The 19,669-nt window shown below is 39.3% G+C and overlaps 1 protein-coding gene across 3 annotated transcripts in view; it reads right to left on the bottom strand.

Annotated features, from left to right (window-relative positions):
• LDLRAD4 (low density lipoprotein receptor class A domain containing 4) overlaps positions 1–19,669 on the bottom strand; it is a gene marked incomplete at both ends in the record, with an annotated part of 167,114 nt that overhangs the window by 127,932 nt on the left and 19,513 nt on the right. For 2 of the 3 annotated variants that reach the window (XM_079533305.1, XM_079533306.1), the window contains one exon: positions 4,127–4,267. The exons of the other annotated variant lie outside the window; for it this stretch is intronic. In XM_079533305.1, coding sequence (XP_079389431.1) covers positions 4,127–4,267 — 141 coding nt within the window. The remainder of the gene's footprint in view (positions 1–4,126; positions 4,268–19,669) is intronic. 3 annotated transcript variants of the gene reach the window in all.

Genomic DNA, 19,669 nt, shown 5'->3' with positions numbered 1-19,669 from the left:
AAACGTCAAATGTAGCACCATAAGGAAACTTTATCTACTAGTCAGGAGAGGAAAGTGAATAAAAACAAAAGCTGCAGAAATACAGGATTTGTTTCACTTTGTGTAACTGCACCTTACTAAGTTCAGCAACATTCAGAAAGACTGCATTAATAGCCTCCACACAGAGACAGATGAGAAGAGCAAGGCGATATGAATGCTCAGCCTATGGGATTAATCTCTGCCTTAACGCTCAGCCACTGCATCTGCTGTAATCATAAGACCCAGGGAGCAGGCACCCACAAAAAGTATCTGTCTATGCTATTGCTCATGCAACTTAACTAAACCAAACAAGTTGCAACAAGACATGCTGGATTTGACTGCTGGCAGGAACACAAATGAGAAATGCTTCAGTAGCCAGGAAATACAAGTTACCACTAACATGGGCATAGTGCTGAAATAAGCTGAAGCAGGGCTTCCCCAAGAAAGTTTATTTAGACATCGTTTGGAGGCAGTCTACATGTAACCATGAAATGAGATTAACATTGCTTCTACAGGACAGAAGGTCTGCATGCAGTGGGAGAAAGGGATTCTTTGGGAAAAAAAGAAAAAAAAAAGAAAAAAAAAAAGTCCAGGGAAAGCAAAAACACCCTAATGCCAACCTACTCTGGGTAAAGACCACAGTAGTTCCAATAGACAACAGGCAATCTTGCTCGGATGCAGACCAGCATACACACTGCTCCTTTCAACAGTTCCCTGCCCATTCAAGAACCGTGTGCAAGAAGATGCAAGAATACACCAACATGTAACACTAACTAGCCTAGAAATTAGCACTTAAAAATCTTTTTTTTCCTTTTTTTTTCTCCTGGTTGTAATTATTTCCTTTTTACAGTGCTATGTTACCTACCTTCTTGTCACTAAGTAGAGGCCACCTGATGTACGTATTTCTGCACTGGAAGGCAATCATCAGCTAGGAGATTTCTAGCATGTGTATTCCGGTACATTGTAGCAGAGACAGCCATTAAAATCATTGACAAAAGCATGGAAAAGTTTCATAATTCAAAATGTCATCCCTTTAAGGCCTGGGGACCACACTTAACAACTATTCTGTTTCTTTTTCAAGGCCTGAATAGGCCAGTACAGCTGCCTGCCACATTCCTAGTGATGTTCTTTCCTACTACCAATTGACAACTGCTACAATTTAACAGCCTATTTAATAGAGAGAACATAATAAATATCATTAATCCTCATTTCCTTTAAATACTGTTCAGAGCAGTAGCATTTTTCTGCTTTGCTTTGATCTTTTTTTCTGTTCTGTTCACCTTTAGGTCCACTGTTTTACTATTTGTTGCATTTAATTTAGTACGGAAGTCCCTTCATTTAGCAGCACGTGTCACACAGTCCCTACTGCCGTGAAAAAATACAGTCATTATTGAGATCCAAAAATACAACAAATAACCAACCACCCTTTCTGCCACAAGGAAAGCAAGAAGTTACATACTTCAGGACGCTCCTACCAATAAATGAAATATTCCTCTTCAAGCTTCTAATCTGCCCTGTTGTTACAAAACTATTAGACAACATGACTGTTTATGTAATCATTCAACTTCACTCAGCACTGGGGAGCAGAACCATCGCTCTGGACAACTTACTGTATAAGGAGTCAGATGAAATCAACAAACTAACAGACTTGGGGAAACAATTCAAATGAAAGAACTTGGTATTTTTTATTTTCTAACTGTATCAGAGAGTAACTGAGCAGTCTGCATGGTAGCCATCTTGTCACGCATAAAAGGCTGACATGAAAGAAGCAGACCACACCAACCTCAGCTCCTGTGAAGCAGCCAACTGCTGCTGAAGGCTTCTTAGAGACAAATTCTGTCTGGTTTGGTGTGGGTAAACTTCATCTTCCTGAGGCACAGAGAGCACCAGCTAGCTTCCCGCATGGCTGCCTTTCAGGCCTGCCTTTCTTCCTCGGGGCAGTGAACTGCTCAAACACCCCAGGGGAGAGGTAATTTTAGGGAGATCGGGAAGTCTACCAACCCAGGACCAAACAAGTAATGATTTGAAGACTCTAAAGCCTTTGTAGGCTACTGAACAACTACTCAATCCACGAGGCTACAGGAAATCAAAAGGACCACTTGGATCCCACTGAGGATCCACGCACTCGCAGGGTGTCCCTGTCACCCCTTGGTGCCTGCAGTGCATCCACACACACACCAACAGCACCACAAGGCTGCACAACAGCATACAGTGCTGGCTGTATTAACACCACCAAGTAAGGAAATAAATAAATGCTCATACCCAGAGCAATTACGTCTCATGCCTGCAATATCACCAAGCTTGTACAGCTTGTACATACAAAATATGCAACAAGACAGTGCCCCAGCCGCAGCTTGTTTCCAACACTATACCCAGTCCTTCCCTCCACCTGTACCACAGTGATTTTCCAAGCTCCTGTTGGTCAAACTCAGAAACAATGGGGCCCAAGGAGGTTGTGGATGCCCCATCCCTAGAGGCATTCAAGGCCAGGCTGGATGTAGCTCTGGGCAGCCTGGTCTGGTGATTGGTGACCCGGCACACAGCAGAGGCTTGAAACCAGATGATCGTTGCGGTCCTTTTCAACCCAGGCCATTCTATGATTCTGTGATTCTATGATTCTAATGGAGAAGCTGCTGTATTTTGGTCAGAAAATCCCCCTTTTTGCATGCACAAAGTATGAGGCAATTGAAAACTCAAAAGCCAAAGTTATCCTAAATTAATGGGAAGTACATGTGACATTCTGATCTGGACCTGAGTGTCTTCGTATGACTTCCATTATAAAACCAAAACTAAAGCAAAATAAAATGAAATAACATAAATGCACATGTACAGCATTACTATTTTAAAATGTTTGATATCACAGCAAAAGTACAAGATTAGTCACTTAAAAACATGTTAAATTGGAGGTTAGAATGAAGAAAGGGAACACATCCAACACCTGTCAGTTTTCTATTATCAATTAACTCCTGTGAATTATATCACGTTTAATATTGCATGTGTTCAGTGCAAAAATTACAGATACACACTGCTTGTAATTTCTATTATTAACAGCAACATAATTAACACAGATATTCCTTAGCCAGTCACAACTAGAGCTCAAACAGCTTTTCGAGAGCTGTCATTACTGGCAGAACAACACCAATGGCAAGCACTGCTAGACACCTCACTCCATACACTGCTTTCTCCATCAGACACTGACCAGTGGAGGGACCTACTGATCTGTGGCAAACAACTGTCAATCCTATCAGAAAGGAAATGGCTTAGCGAGCATGTGACAAATTGTCATCCTCCTAATATATGCGATGCTCGTTTCCGCTATCCTTGCATTAAGTAAAGCATTTCTGAAAGAACAGTTTCAATCTTTTTAAAAGCAAATACTGAGGTAATACAGTACCCTGACATACGACAGGAAATCATCACAGTAACAGCACTTCTCTTGCACCTGTAGACCAGAATCGTTATTGGAAAACTCCTCTATTCAGAAAGCTGATTTGCAGTTTAAAAACAGTTGGAAAAAAAAAAAAAAAAAAAAAAAAATCAAAATTTGATTTTGTTGTCCATCAGCAAGGGCAAAGTACTAAGATAGGAATTCTGTCGCTCTCTCTGAGATGCACAGGCACAACAGAATAGCAAGTAAGGCTATTTAAATACATACCTCCAAAGCTCAGTGACCTACCAAATTAGTGCTGATTTCTGCACTAATAAAATATATACAATGACTGAAACAAGTTTCTTAATAGTCTCAATAGCATGTGAAGACTATCACATACACAAAGCACAAAACATTTTTCAGAAATGGAACAAAATTGGAAAGCATTTTTTTAATTGTTCAAAATATTATGCTTTCTTTCTCAGAAACCACTTACAGTTCATACAATTGCAACCTCATTTCCTGCAGCACAAACTCCTCCACTTCCCTTCACATGACCTCAACTTTCCAGATTCAGACACCCACAGAAAGCATGTTAGACAGCACTGCTGGTTCAGTGCTCCGTTTCAGCTCCCCTAGACATGATACAGCAGACCAGGTTTCTGAAGACACTGATTTTTGAGGTAACAGACATGTTCCACATACATACACAGATGCACATGAAGAGCAAGTACTCACAGCTAAAGATGCCTGGAGGTGGATGCTCTGTTACAAGCAGACAGTTCTCTTCATCACTGTTATCCCCACAGTCATTCTGTTGGTTACAAATCAATGAACCAAGATACAAGCATTTACCACTGGCGCAGGTGAATTTGCACTCTGAAAGGTAAAAAGGAAATCAAAACAAAAATTGATGAGGAAATTAGTGTTTATCTTCTTCACTACCTAGAATGACTGATATTAAAAGCAATTGGTATTTTTCACATAGATGCTATCTTGGCGGATGGGTCTTTCACACTTCATCACCAAAGGAAATAATGCAGTATTTGTAAGCACTGCAAGTATGAATGATGTCTGAGTATATGTGATAAATTTTAGATCACTAGAATCAATCCACTAATAAACCAGATTTGCCATTTTGAAAATTCAACTTATTCTAAGAAAGACAAAAGATTTTTCTAGTTCACATTGCTTACAGCTCAGTTACTTACAACACGGACTGTTTTCTCACCCACATTTGTGTAGCAGTTTATGTATGTGGGGCAAGACAGCACTGTGAATAAATATATTCACTGTCCCATGTTATCAAAAAAAAAAAAAGTCTTGCCCAATGTAAACAGCACCAGCTGTAAAGCAGTTTGTAACCAGCAACAGTCCTGTCCAGACACAGACAATTATTCCTTAACTACCTTCCCAAAGCCAATCTGCCAGTCTCCCAGCTAATTACAGTCAAGCACTCGCTGCCTGCACACTGAGCTCCCACATTTCAGTTTGCTTTTTTCTTTAGAAGGAAACTCTAAAACCTCTATAAAGCATCTGGATGCTATATACAGGCTCACTGTATTCCTTTAAGTTTCATTCATTGAAAACAAATGAATGATTTGCTAAATATGGTTCAGTCACAAGGAAAAACTCCTCTGAGACCAGGTATTTAAACAAAAACATCATTACTTCAAGCTCATTCTTAACTTCTCTCCCTTTTTCCTTTTGTGCAAAAGGACTCAGGCTACCTAACTAATCACACTGGGCTGATCCCTCTCTCTTAAAAGACCACCACAAGGTAAAGCTTCTCACCTCCCTCTCCATTTTTATGTTGACTTGAGAGCTACACACTTACCTGCTCCTGGTGACCAAGATGGACAACTGCCATCCTTGGCCTCCTGTTTACTGATAAAGATTCAGGAAGTTCCACCAGCGGTAACTTGTCATACAAATTAGAGCCTAGTGCCTACTCATGGTCCATGCTTTTCTTTAACTTTCTAAGCCCGGTCAGTCAAGGCTTCACTCTGACTTACTTGTCCTCAGTCTGAAATGGTAATAGCTCAGTATTTAAACATGGCATTATGTACTGAGATTGTCTACTTGGTCGATAATTAAAATTCCATTGCCCTTCAGCTAAACTGATATTTAAATGTCACCTCTAGAAATGAAGCTTAATAGTAAGCATTTGAGATACAATTAAGAATTATTCACAGAAATATAAATACCATTATAAAAGGCTTTTCACTAGGCTTGTTCCAAAGATAAATACACTACTGACACAGAACAGAAGACACATTATATCTAGACAAATTATAGTTCAATGATTACACCTTTAGCATGTTGACAAATTCTGGCAATTTCATTTCATTTCAATTGCTTCATTCTGAAGCAATGGCAAAGTAGATGGAACTAAAACCAAGAAACACTCACAAGCCCTTTATTTAAAGTAGTACAATTCCCTGAAATCTAGGCTTCCCCAGCACTGCAGTTTGGGCTGGCTGATTCTGCTTAAGAGAGATGATTTTTATCTTCAACATTTGTTCATCTTCAGCAGCTCCAACAGAATAGTTCCCATTAATCTTAACAGCACAAGGATTGGACTTGCTCTGAACTGTGAAGACAGGAGCTGTAATTCTAACAAGACCCTAAAACAGTTTACTGAGGGAGGACATCTGCACACTTGTATCTGATGTGCAACATAAGCATGGCAATCACTGTGGGGTGGGAGAAATAAATTGGGAAGGGGAATTAAATCATTTTTCGTAGCATATTTGCTTCGTAACTAAGAGTGATTCGCAGACCTCTCTCTGAAAACTTCACATCTCAAGTATCAATGACATCTTGGTACGCATACCAACAAGAAGTTGCTGCAGTAAAATATATGCTGCAGCATGTGCAACATGTTAAAATGCTACTTAAGAATATAAATAAAAGCTGTAATATGCTGCATAAGAAACACAAGCATTTCCTGTGCACTTAGAATATGTATTTGCAATGCACTTGGTCAAACTGCACTTAAAAATCAGTTAGTATTTTCCTAAGTAAAGTCCTCAGGATTTATGAAGTATTTAAATTATAGAGTCAACTATTATACAAAGTATTTTTCCACATTCCTCATCCTCTTCAGCCATGACAAAGAACTGAAAAAGCCATTTAAGGCCCTGACCAAAGAGAGTAAGCCTTTGAAACCCAAGAAACTAAGAAGGCTATTAACATTTACTTTTGCAAAGGCGACAGAAAAGATCCCTCTCAATACAATCTGATTATTACCACACTTAGGACTCACTTTTGCAAACTCACAAAGTAAGAAACTGGAGCAAGGAAAGTATAAAGCTGTTTTGGAAGATTAGAAAAGTTAACATGAAAGGGTTCAAACTTTGCAGACATTTTAAATGGGCACACCAGAAAAGGCAGTGAAAATCACCATAAACTGCCGAGATGTTCTTAAAATTAGAGTAGCAACAGACACGCTGCTTCTGTTTGAAAGAGAAGTACCAAACACCATAGTGCTTGAAGTCAGAACACGTGGCATGTCACTTTGGCTGCATTTTTTAATTCTTTACTGTGCCTTCATGTTGAGCCCTAACATAAAGCCTTCCACATTCCCCTCATGACTGATATAAAATGCTCAAGCAAGATGTCGACTCAAAAGAAACTAAAGTTAAGAACTCTGAGTCTCTATTTGCCACCAGTTTATACGGTCTTCAGACAACAGAACACGTGAAGCATTAAATTTTTAGTAGCTCTATTAAAGTGCTGTATTTTAACTAACATTACTGTAAGAGGACTAACCAGAAGAAAGAATTTGTGATTTAAGCTTTATTTTTTTTCCAGATATAAACTGAATTGAAATTTGGATTCAGTATTCCACAGCTACTTGCTTCTTCCTTGTGACATGAATATCACCATTATCAAAGTGAAAGAAAGAGAAAAAGAGTTGTCAGACCTCTGCTGATGTCCCCACAGGGACTGGATGGTTGCTCTCTATACCACAGGAATCCTTTGTTGATTACGAAGTGCTCCATCTCAAGCCATGCCATCATGTTGCTGACCGAGACAGAGCAAACTTTCTCCAAATATGAATCAAGCCATTAAGTCTGTAGAAGCATGGCTGAGAGAGAAGATCCATTCCAAAAGAAGCCGGACAAAAAGATCATCATGGAATGGCTTAGAACTGGGAAAAGATAAAATCTATGCATACATGAGATCCCAAAGAAGCCCAGAAGTACTTGTAAAGAGCAGTCTAAACAAGCAGTGACAATTGACATTACAAACAGGACAGCACTTTCCATGTCCCAAGTCTAGAACTATCCAATGAAGCCTTTCTAAGCATCTAAAAAAAGGACTTCTCTGTACAGTTATGGTTCATTGTGTCTTCCTTCATATTAAGTTAGGAAAAGGACCACTGATGTACAAGTGACAGAAATACCACTGTTAGCATCAATGATGACTTCATGTGCTATCTAATAAAATTTAATACCTCATGGAGGACTCAATAATGCAAAACTAAGCCTGCACAATCATGTTCTACTGAAGTCTGAAGGGCATTTTTAAAAGAAAAATGCACTGTAGGAATGGAACAAATGAATTAAACAGATAATTCAATGAAAACACACAAATACTTCCAAATAGGGAGCATACCTAACATGAGGTATTTGTGAACCTGTGAAATGAAATTCAATACTTTAGAGTAGTTTGCATAGTAAATGTATTCAAACAATGTGTGCTTTTTCTAAAACTGGAATTAACTCTCTTTCCAAAGCAAGGCAGATCAAAGTCAGTTTGATGCAGATAGTAGGAAAGAAATATTGACAACATTGTCAAAGTGAATGTTAGTAAAAAAACCTGCAGAGATCTGTACCAAAATACAGGAGAGACCTCCAAACTGTGCTGCGGAAATCCAGACCAGTCCAGACTAGATCAGTGTACCTGGTGACAACACCAGAAAGCTCTTATCAGTAGAAAGCCTTGTACTTGGCTTGTCTAGACAAGAGGAGGGGGAAGAGCTCCAGCTCTGAAAACAAGCCCGCACGATTCTTCTTTCACAAATAACATTTCAAAGCTATGCAGTTTTCGTCTTCATTTTCAAGTGGCAATTAGTGAAACATCAGTAGGTTGGTCAGCAAGGCTCTAACTACAGCTAAACTTGAAGCAGATGACAGCCACTGGAGGTTGAAAAACACATCCCTCCTTATAATTACAGCTTACTACATTTGTAATTACGTCTGGAGCATAATTTGAAAATGTGTCTTGCCAATACACTGATTCTTTGATACAAAGTGTTAATAAACACACTTCCAGGTATAACTAGACTCTCTTGGAAAAAATGAATGCCAAGAATACTATGATGTACATGTCCCATTTTTATGAACTCTATGTATCTAGTACCAACAGGCATGTTGCTCGTAAGTTTGAGGTAGATGCTCACACGCATAAACCATCCATGTACAAGTATTCATTAGTATATGAATGAATGCATTTAAAATCATTAATTGTAGGCTCTCTTTCAGCTGCAACAGCAAAAGATGAATTTGCCTCATGATACAAAAAGAGTTTTCTCATTAAGAGGAGTTTTTTCTGTAAAATGCAAGATCTGCTATTGCGTGTCTATTTTATGCTTTCTGTGCCTATCCAACAAGATAATTTTATCCTTGCATTCAACTTAATTATTTTAGACTTCATTTACACTTGACTTCATACATATGAAGAGCATTCCTACTGTTTTGTCATCACACTTACTGTAGGGCATTTTTAATTACAACTAAGTGCTGTTTGTTTTTGTAATGCAAGTCCAACCACAGGCCAAAAGAAAAAGAAAAAAAAAAAAAGAAAAAAGCAATGAAGTGTCATATTGAAAAAATACGGTGTTTTAGGCCACTGTTACGATGCATGTCACAGCTCCTTATTTAACAGGTCTGAGATTGTTATCTGACCCAGGGCTATAATTCTATTCCATCCATTCAGATAATAAAAAAATGTATCCACACAGCCAGCGATCTAAAACTGTTACCACTGAACCACAGTAAAACAGTTCTAACCAACAAAATGAAATCCTAAATTGTATCCAGGACTGGTCCACACTAAAGACACTTCCAAAATCCACTGAATTGGTAGCAATGCTGGCAGTACAGCCAGCAGAGGGTGTTCAAATATCCTAGTGGAGTAATGCAAATTGAAGGCAAAAATTCCTGCCCTTGGGTCAATCTACATTCCAGAATAAAGGCCTAATTTCTGATTTCTTAAATAAGAACTTCATTTTAAATACGCCAACGTATTTCTTCATGTAACCATTCAGATTTCAACACATAACAGCCTGAAAGAAAATATGTTTAAAGGGCATCATCACCTGCTGTAATGGTAATAAGAGGCAGAAGTAAATTGGGGAGGGTGGGAGGTGCACTCTTCACCAGAGATTAAAGAAATATAAACCACAAATACCAGACTCAGTACAATAAAGCCCTGTTCAACCTCTGATAAACATCTGTCTGTGTATTATTTTTAATATTGTAGACTGTAGCTTTAGAATGGGAAATAAATCATAAATAGGAGGCAGTGTACACAAGGAACATGTTCATTTGGGAAAAAGCTTTGTTAATAAGGAAGATGGCAGGCTGCCATACGATCTAATAAAACTCCACTGGTGCACAGAAAGGAGGGATAAATAGGTCTTTACAAAACAAAACAAAAAAAATCCACTTCATAAAAAGAATGCCAAGCAGAATACCAGCAAAAAATGAAAGCAGGTCAGCTTACGTAGAATAAGAAACAGAGCTGTAATGCACAAAGGTCTGGCCTCTCTGCTCAAAGCCTTGTGGAGGACAGAAGACTCTGTTCACAGAGCAGCACAAAATGGAGAATATGAGATGTTCTCTACCAGAAGCGATTACAACCTTAAAAACATACTGTTTGAAAGGTTGCTGTTGATTCTAAACCAGTTTCATCTGCTCGGCTACTACCCTCTTCCAGTCTCTTCCTTTTCCAGCAATTGTTTTTCTGCATTCTTCTTAGGGCAAAACCTGACACAATGCAGTAACACTACTTACTATTTATGCTAATACCTAAAGGAAATAAACATAATATTCTTACATTCTGGTAGCAAAATCTGCTATTCAGTTCATCATTTCATGGACATTAGGACATTTTACTAGGCTTATCTTAATTAACAGCCTAACTGCATTGGACATCATGGTGAAAACTGGAGGAACTCCTTTATTTTTGGATTTTTTTAACAGAATCAGTTTCCATCTATAATCATTCTTACTCATATGTATCCATGTGGTGTGAAAAGAAATAGAAAAGCATCTTTCCAGAGTCCTTCAAGAGTATTATGAGAAGACTACTGATTAGTCCTGACAATTTTCTGCGTCTACACCAAATTCAAAAGACTCTATCACCATCTCATCCATGGGATCGATGTGCCTCCCCTGCTTCATGGCTGAGACAAGCATCTGCCTTGAGCAGGTCCAATCAAGAAGGAAAAGCCAACAGCTCTCATCACATTACTCATCTCAAGCTGACAACCTCTCCAAGGTGAACTTGAAGACCATTAGGCTTACCCAATTAGTGAGTTTTTGCTAGGAAGGGCAAATAAAGGAATGGTTGATTTACTGCCATCTTTGGGAATATATTTTGCTGTTTTATTTTTCATTTATCTTTCCATAAAACAGCAAGACTATGAAAACGCTTCAAAAACACTTGCAAGCAATATGTCAAGACCTCCATTCTATTCTGAATATATATATAAATCTGCAGCTTGGCTCAAAATGTCCCCTTGTAGTTTCCCCTCCCCTAGGAAATAATATGCTTTTAATATTTTGTCAACAATCTATCATCTATTTCTTAATCACACTAAATCAGATTCTATTTTACTTACAGTCCTTTACAAAAAATAAATAAAGATACATAAATTGCATGTTATAGTAGACACACTTGATCATATCCATTTTAAGGCTTAAGTTCATTGCAACGCTAATCCTCAGTCTCAACGCAGTCTTTATTTCTAATCCTCAAATTTGCCTCGTATAATAATTTGGATATGGCCATGGCAATGCTTTAGCAATGTTCTATTTTAGCATGTTTTACAGTTCAGAGCCTAAGATCTGCATCAGCTTTGATGTAAGTCTGGTTGGTTGTTGTTTTTTTCAGAAACACAGGTACTGATGGTGGCTGGCTGCCCTTTTACCAACTTGCTTTTCCTGAACTGCCAATCACCTGCCAGTTTATGTTCATACAGCACTGAAACTCCCAAACTTCTGACCCAAAGTCCCCTGCTCCTTACCTGTGCACAGACTCCGTTGCACTCCCACCAGAGTAGCTTGTCACCTTCTGCACCCGCAGAGTTACAGAAATGTCCCCCTCAGCATCGCATGCCCTTAGGGACAAGTCTTCCCTGACCCTGACCAGCCCCAGGCCGCAGCAGGCCAGGCTCCAGCTCCCCACAGCCCTGCCTGGCCGCAGCCTTCCTGCAGCCAGGCCCAGCTGCAGGCCCGCAGCGCAGCCCTGCCTTTGGGGGCTGGCTCTGCCCTCACGCCCTCAGCAGCGCCACTCCTGGCTGGGGTGGTGGGATGGTCCTGGCTGCCAGCCTCAGATGTTCCTTTATGTTCTAGCAAATTTCCCCCAATCAAGTACGTGGAAGGTGCGTTGGTGATTCAGCTAATGACACTCTCATTTTCAGTTGTGAAATTACATGAAGAGACGATTAAAAATACATTAAAACTGTACCTTATAATTTTTGTCAAGCACAATGTCGTTATCACAGGCAACTGGAGATGAGAAGAAATTGGTACATGCAAATGAGATTTTCTTAACTTCTTGTTCTCCTTAGTCGTAACTCAAAGAATTTCTGAATTATGGTAAATATTTAGAAATTATCTTAGCTGGTTTTCATCTTAAGAAATCTTTAATATTCTCAAGCAGTGCCACTTGCCAGGCTGCTGGAGTGTCATATACATTGCGTTTTTAGGGAATGTTGCCTGCATAGCAAATAGTTCAAGAGCAGATCATTTGATCAGGAAACATCACAAGCTTTGAATCAAGCGAAGTACCAACTAAAGCATATCTCTTCACAGATGCATTTGCTAAGCACTGAACTCTCAGGGGAGGCACCAAAATGCAGAGAAATACCATCCTCACATGCAACACAGAGTATTACCACAGCAAGTGGGGGTCTGCTGATGCAGGGACTTAATTTTCCATCTATGTAACATTTAATGCAGACAAGAGCGTGCTATGTTATCAATCTCATACTGATGACAGCATTTTTTTTCCCCACGTAGTATGTGTACTGAGGAGAAAATACCAAAGGAATGAATGTATTTACCACATGCCAAGACACATAGGGCAGTTACAGTTTCCAATGGAAACTAAATTAAGGATTTTAATGGAAAAAAGAGCTCTCCCTTCATTTCTCAGTTGTATTTGGATTGTGCAATGCTCACTAATGTGACTAATGACAAGTTTTTTTTATTACGTATTATGAAGACTGTTATTAGTTGTGTCTACCAACTAATAATTCTCCAATCCACACCACCGCAGTCATGTGTTCCTGTCATAAATTCCTTGTTACAGCTCATCTTTATACTTAAAACATGGTTTTTCTTTAAAACAAGTCCAGTTATCTAAGGAAGGTCTAATTCACATCACTCTGCCTGAGTATTCATTTAAAATTTGTAAGTCAAATAATACATAGAGTATGGCCAAACAGCTTGTTCTCACTGCTTGCATCTTACAGCGCAGTCAATGTCTTTTTTACTAATACTGCTTGATATCAATCATTATTTAATTCTCCAGTCCTTATTCAACTCTAAAAATGAATCACTCATTTCATTCACCTTAGTACCTTTCCCAGAAGGCTGGATTTTTTGTGGCTAAGCTTTTAAACTATGCAACATGTTTTTCCTTTCATAAAACTCTTCTCTACCTCTTGCTTTCTCCTTCAGCCAATTTCAATTAGCACTCACTCCCAAGTATATACTGCATTGCAAATGTACACAAACTCCCCACCTATTTGCACCTACATATAATAGTGAAGATGGTAGTCATTGGGGCTGCCTAACATATTCCACTATAAAAGCCTCGGTGAGTCCTTCCCATATGCACTGAATGCAGCGGGTTTTTGAGGTTGAGCAGGAAGAACAGCTTCAGGCTACAGAAGCGCCTTTTCTTGGTCCCAAGAAATTCTGTCCTGCTCTTATGTTGTAAGAAACAACGTTGTAAAAAAATAAAATAAAATTTGCACTTATTTTTCCATTGTCTGTGTCAGAAGAGTTTCTGGCGACATTCCCAAATAACAGAAAGACATAGACACAGTGAGGCTCTGATGATATCGCTGCCAAACCATACTGTGACAGCAGGGCAGCAGGCAGAATAACTGTGGTGGGGAACAGGGTGAGCTCTGCTCCCCCAGGCTTTCTCACGCTACTTCAATTCCACTTTCAGGTAGCAGTGCCACAAAGTACAGTCAGTGCCTCTGCCCTCAGATGCTCTTCTTCTGCCCACAGTGCTGCCAACACTGAGTACACAGGACAGGCAAACAAGTGGGAAGATATGTGACTGCACCACAAAGAGGAAAGTCAGCGTTTTATCATTTGAGGGTGCTTCATTTAGCAACCTAAGCAGCATAATTTCAACAAAGATTTTTTCACACTACATTTATGCAATATTGTTTAAGCATCACTAACATCTATTTGGCCATACAGCAGCACTTTAACCAAGATTACTTCACAATTTCCCTGGTCAAAGTGCTTACAAAGTGGATAATGCAGAAAACATTGGTATCAATGTCCCAAAGAAACCTCTATTACATAGATCCTACTTCTCTTCAAGCTGTATCACAGAAAAAAGTAATAACTAGGGACAGCACGTGATGCTGAGGCTCAGGTTAAATATTAGGAAAAATTCTTCTTAGAAGGAGTAGTGAAGCCCTGGCACAGGCTGCTCAGGGGTGTGGTGGGCTCACCATCCCTGGAGGAGCTCAGCAACCATGTGGATGTGGCACTGAGGGATGTGGATGAGTGGTGGTGGTGGGCTGGTGGTCAGACTAGATGATCTTAGTGGTCTTTTCCAAACTTAACGATACTGTGAGTCTACCTATGTACCATGCGGTATTCTGAAAAGCTCTACAGCACAGAAAACCAAAGCCATATACAACATGGCAGATACGCTGTGTGAATGAATACAAAGGCACAGATTCGACATTCCACAGTCTCTCTTTTATGAGTCATGACAACACAGCAGGCTGTCAGCAGCAATATAAAGGTTCCCCTGGCACCCCCAGCAGAGTGACTGGGAAGGACAGGACCAGCAGCAGAGAGTGAAGAGGAACAGCAGGTGTGGGAATGGCAGCCATCACTGCCTCATTCTAAAGCAAGCTTTGAAGAAGAGCAAGACATGGTTCACACTGAAGTCATGGTACCAGCTGAAACTACACACCTGAGGGTTGACAAGCAGCCACGCACATGTAAATGTGTAGTCAAGGTTTGGGGGACCACAGACAAGTGATGCTAGTTACTGGTAAAACGTGTGGCACATCCAAGAGCCAAGCTGCATTTGATCTCCAAACCATACCCCAAAATCCTGGCACATTAGCTCAAGCTCTTCTGGTCATGACTTCTGCCTGTGGCTTGTCCTCATGGCCAGACTGATAGCAGCCATGCTTGGCATGCAGCTCAGCCACACCAGCCCTGAGATAGCAATGTCTGTCAGAGGAATGGGACAGCTGGTGATAACCATTTCAGCCATTTGATTTAAATCTGCCACTCTGTACGCCAGCATCCCTTTAGAATTTGTTGGGTGTAGACAAGAGATGGACTAGGACAAACGTCTGGTCAGAGCTCAAGTTATCAGTGTGTCAATGACTTATTAAAGCATATTCAAAATTACACAAGTGATGCACTGAACACAGAGAACCACCCAAAAATATACCATTCACTGACAGAATAAACAACCAGGGCATCGTTAACTCAAGAGCAATTATCACTATTATAACTCTGGGTGAGGTAGTTTGTCGCATGTAGCACCTGCTCATTATTACTAATGCTTTCAGAAACAGTAATAGATTTCTGTGTTTTTAAAAATCAACATAATTAAACTGAGGTCAGTTTCATAGCACTGGTCTTTCCTCAGATTTCAAATAGGAATCTATTTATAATAAAGCAAGAAAGCCAGCTAACAAAGCATACTGCTGATTTTCACCGAAAAAAAATAATAAGGAACAAAATGTGTTAGAGCTTCCTTGTACGGCCCATCATGTCCCCCAAATAAGGCTCATTCAGCATTAAAAAAAAAGTTGAGATAATAAGAAACAACATCTAAACAAATTCATTTTCCTTGTTATCAGCAAAGATGTATTTGAAACACCATGTTTTACTATTGAATGATATTCTAACAAGTTATAGTTCTTCCTGAGAGGGATGATCATTTTGAAATCCAGGCTGCAGATTAAAATCATATGTTTTGCACACACTGCACTCAGACAGCTGAACATAAAAAGAATAACAGCACTCCCTCAGGAAAAAGAAAGGAGGTTTACCAGCTACTTAGAAAAGGTAAAGAGCAATCTAGCACACAAATATTTGGGAATCAAATTCAAAGGGGAGCGAAACTATGATATAATGTAACACTGTGCTCCCTGGTTGTTTTTTTTCTCTTAGCCCAGTTAAGGTCTCAGCTATTTTACTGATAGGTAACTAAGGCTACAATTAAATGAAGACTGTGAACACGTTAGCACATTTTGGTAAGTGTGAGCACCAAACCTCTTGGTAGCGAAGTTGGATTGGAGATGATGGCTAAAATTGCTAGAGAGTAAACACTTAAGATTGCTGGCTGTTAAGAAAGAGGCTCACAAAGGAGTAAGCGAAGAAAACAGAATTATGGTTTTAGTTTCAGAAGAGGGTCCTCCAGATAATCAGCATTTTGCTGTCTTTAGAAGAGTACAAAAGACAAAATTTGGGGCAAAAAACATCTATTTGATGGCATCCAAAATGGGAGGAATTCACAATCTTACACTGCATTAAAATTAAGAGCAACACAGACATAGGGCGATGAATACGGCAGGCTAAGCATCTTTTACTTCACTGACACGCATCTGTCTCATTGCTGAGGTGGTGTGTGGTAGGCTCTTCTGCACTGAACATACATTTCCCTTTAACATATAATTTAAACATCTTGCTTGATTACTTCTTTTGATACTAAAGGTGATCTATATAGAGGAAGATTGTGGACAGATTCTGGAGGGGGTGAAGATAAAAAAGAGACATTAAAATAAGAGTATTCTACCCCTTCTTATTTTCTTTATATATTTAGCAATTCATTCTCTCTCAGCAACCCTGGGGAGAGAAGTCAAGAAATATTACAAGAATCTACACAATGAAAACTAAGCAACTGATATGAGAGAGCACTACTCGTTAAATCACTTTAAAATCCTCTAGATCAGATCTTCAGCTTTCATGGGACTTCAGATTTATTTCACTTATGCTTATTTATATCAAATGCCTAGCAATCAGCATGGGAACTCTTGCTTTTTGCATAAAGATTTCAGCAAGTGTCTTCTAAAATTTTTAAACTTTCAAGCCACACATCAAGAGCAAAGCAGGGAAAACACAACTTGATTAATAAAGGAATTGTAACAGCGTTCTTTTGAAATTTATTTTCTTTGGAACACGTAAACAAATACATCACAGAGAAATAAAACTAAAAAGCAAAAAAGTCTGATCTTTCTGTAGTCTTTCTGTAATCTTTCCTTACAAAGTTCAGCTTTGATTCATGCCATCAAATACAGACTTACGTTCTCACATAAATATATTTAATAGCAAACCCAAAATAAAGGCATTGTAGGCCAGGGTTTAGAGCACAAGTCTAAAATGTGAAGAACTGACTCTATGACTCCTTCACAAAGTGTTCAGTCTGTGAATCATTTCACACTCTTTAAATATAAGAATAATGTTAAGTTCAATATTTTAATGCAGATTCCTCACAACGCTATTGGATTATTGTACATGACAATTCCTCACAGGTCAGAAGGAAACATATTTCTCATTTTAAAAACGTATTGTTGACATTGATTCTAAATCAGACAATATTGTATAGCGTGCATCAGGTGATGAAGGCTAGAAAAGCACATTCCAAACACACATGGAATACTCCTTCCATGCTGAGCTACAATTCTCCGGCTTCCATTTTATTACTTGAAGTATGCACACAAAATCATCTGGCTGAACAACAGAAATGGCCTTGATTAATTTCATATAATGTTGGGGAGAAAAAAAATACTTGTTATGCTAGCGGTTGGACAAGGAAGCAGCCTGCAGCATGACACTACTACATTGCAACGTGTGAGGGTTTTAGTCCTGTCACCTATGGATGGTCTCCCAGCTTGGAGCATCATGACGGGAACACATAAGGTTGGGTACCAAAACAACCAAGGGTAAAAAGTACTGCGCTGTCTTAAATAACGATCAGAGAAATTTTTCTTTCTGAAGCGTTAAAAGTCACTGAAGATTTTCTAGATCAAGGTATTGAAACAAGATTTCGATTGTTTTCTTAGTTGCAGTTCTTGGCAAACTGAGTAATATTACCACGTCTTGGTGTTGACAACCAGATTGATTAATAATTTTAATAATTTCCTAGTTTCCCCTTTTTTTTAATCTCATCAACTATTACTTCGTTATCTGTACAGATTACAGATGGAACCTGGCCATTCTGTTTCAGCTGTACCACAAAGACAGCTATCAGATGACTTTCATTTAGTCCAAACATTTATGCCTATCAAAGCAAAAGTAAAACCAAACATATCTATGGTCTCATCTTACAAGAAATGCCTGTTTCTTTGTTGTTCAGAAGTGGTTCCAAATGTCCCTTTTAAACCATCTGCAAAGAACAATTGTGTGAGTGTATAACTAGCACTGCTGCTAGTAGACCTTTACCTTGTTTATTTTTCATTTCCTGAGGCAGAAATGGCACCTGAAGGAGAAATTCTGAACAATATCTTCTTAGAGGACTAATCCATACTCCTCCTGTATCTTTCAATTTTTTCAGGATCGCATTTCTATGCTCACTGAAGTCAGTAATAAAGCTGATGTCCACTACAAGACTGCAAGAATCAGGATTTCAACGAGGAAGAAGGAAAGATCATAAATTTCTCACAGCGACATACAAGAATGCCTTTGTCCCTCACAATTTCCCCAACTACCTCAAATTGAAGTAGTTGGATAAATGAAAATGCTTTATTTCTGTGTGAAATAAATGAATATTAGCAGGGAATGTAAGACATCCTAAGGATGGAAAGCTGCTATGTGCACCGTCTGAAATACTGAGCATCATAGTCGATGTCAACTGCCCATGACGCTGTCACCTCTCCACCTTGGGGCCTGCCAAAGACAGCCATCAATTCACAACGGCTCTACAATAGTTCAGAATGAAAAAATAATAAATTTAACTGTATTGCTAAATTACTCATTTAGGAGAAAGGTGTGAAGGTTTGGAAGAGCTGCTCTGAGAATCGTCATGATGAATACCACAAGCCCCCAGCACCCTGGGAAAGATTCTGAAGAGGACTAAAAACAACAATACAATTCATGGACATCTGAGTTCTGGTTTGTAAGCTATAGGTTGTCTTTGTTATTCTATTTCCCAGTACATCAGAGAAGGCTGATTTCAAAAGGACCTACAAGGGAACAGAGACTGGTAACTCTTGGCTTAATCTCCTATTAAAACATGAACTGCCAATTTATTTTATTGCTAGTTCAGCCATTAGTATCAATGGGTCATGGACTCAAATTCACTTTCATTGGCAATGTGTCCTCAGTCCCTAACACAGGGGTGATAATACATCTCTCAACAGCTCAATTTCAATTGGACTGTAACACACCCATAACAGCACTTCCAATAGGATGTAGGAGTACCCCTCTAAACAGAGATCATGCCTTTCTGTGGCTGTGTGCCAGCCCTACACCATCTGATGCTCCCAAATTCCAAGTGAGCAATCAGCAATTAGCACAAGATGCTGATGGAAAAGTCTCTTCTGCATTAACCATCACAAATTGTGCAGGTGTATTTGCAGCACATAAAGGGTCCAGGTGCCTCTCCCAGTTCCCCTATTCCAAAAATATGAACAGGATAATTAAGCATGTCTGGGATTCACTGAGCTGGCAGATTTAGTATTGAAGGAGAACACCTTGTACAGTAAGCAAAGTTCTGATGCACGCAACATTACCTGCAGGGGCAAAGGAGACAGCCAAATTCATGGATCAGCTTTCCCCCTATGTCTCACATCCAGTGCTTTTCCCTTTATCTGTCATCCTG

The sequence above is a fragment of the Tetrao urogallus genome (genome assembly GCF_951394365.1).
Source record: "Tetrao urogallus genome assembly, chromosome: 3".
NCBI lineage: Eukaryota > Metazoa > Chordata > Aves > Galliformes > Phasianidae > Tetrao > Tetrao urogallus.
This window is presented reverse-complemented; position numbering and strand designations above follow the sequence as displayed.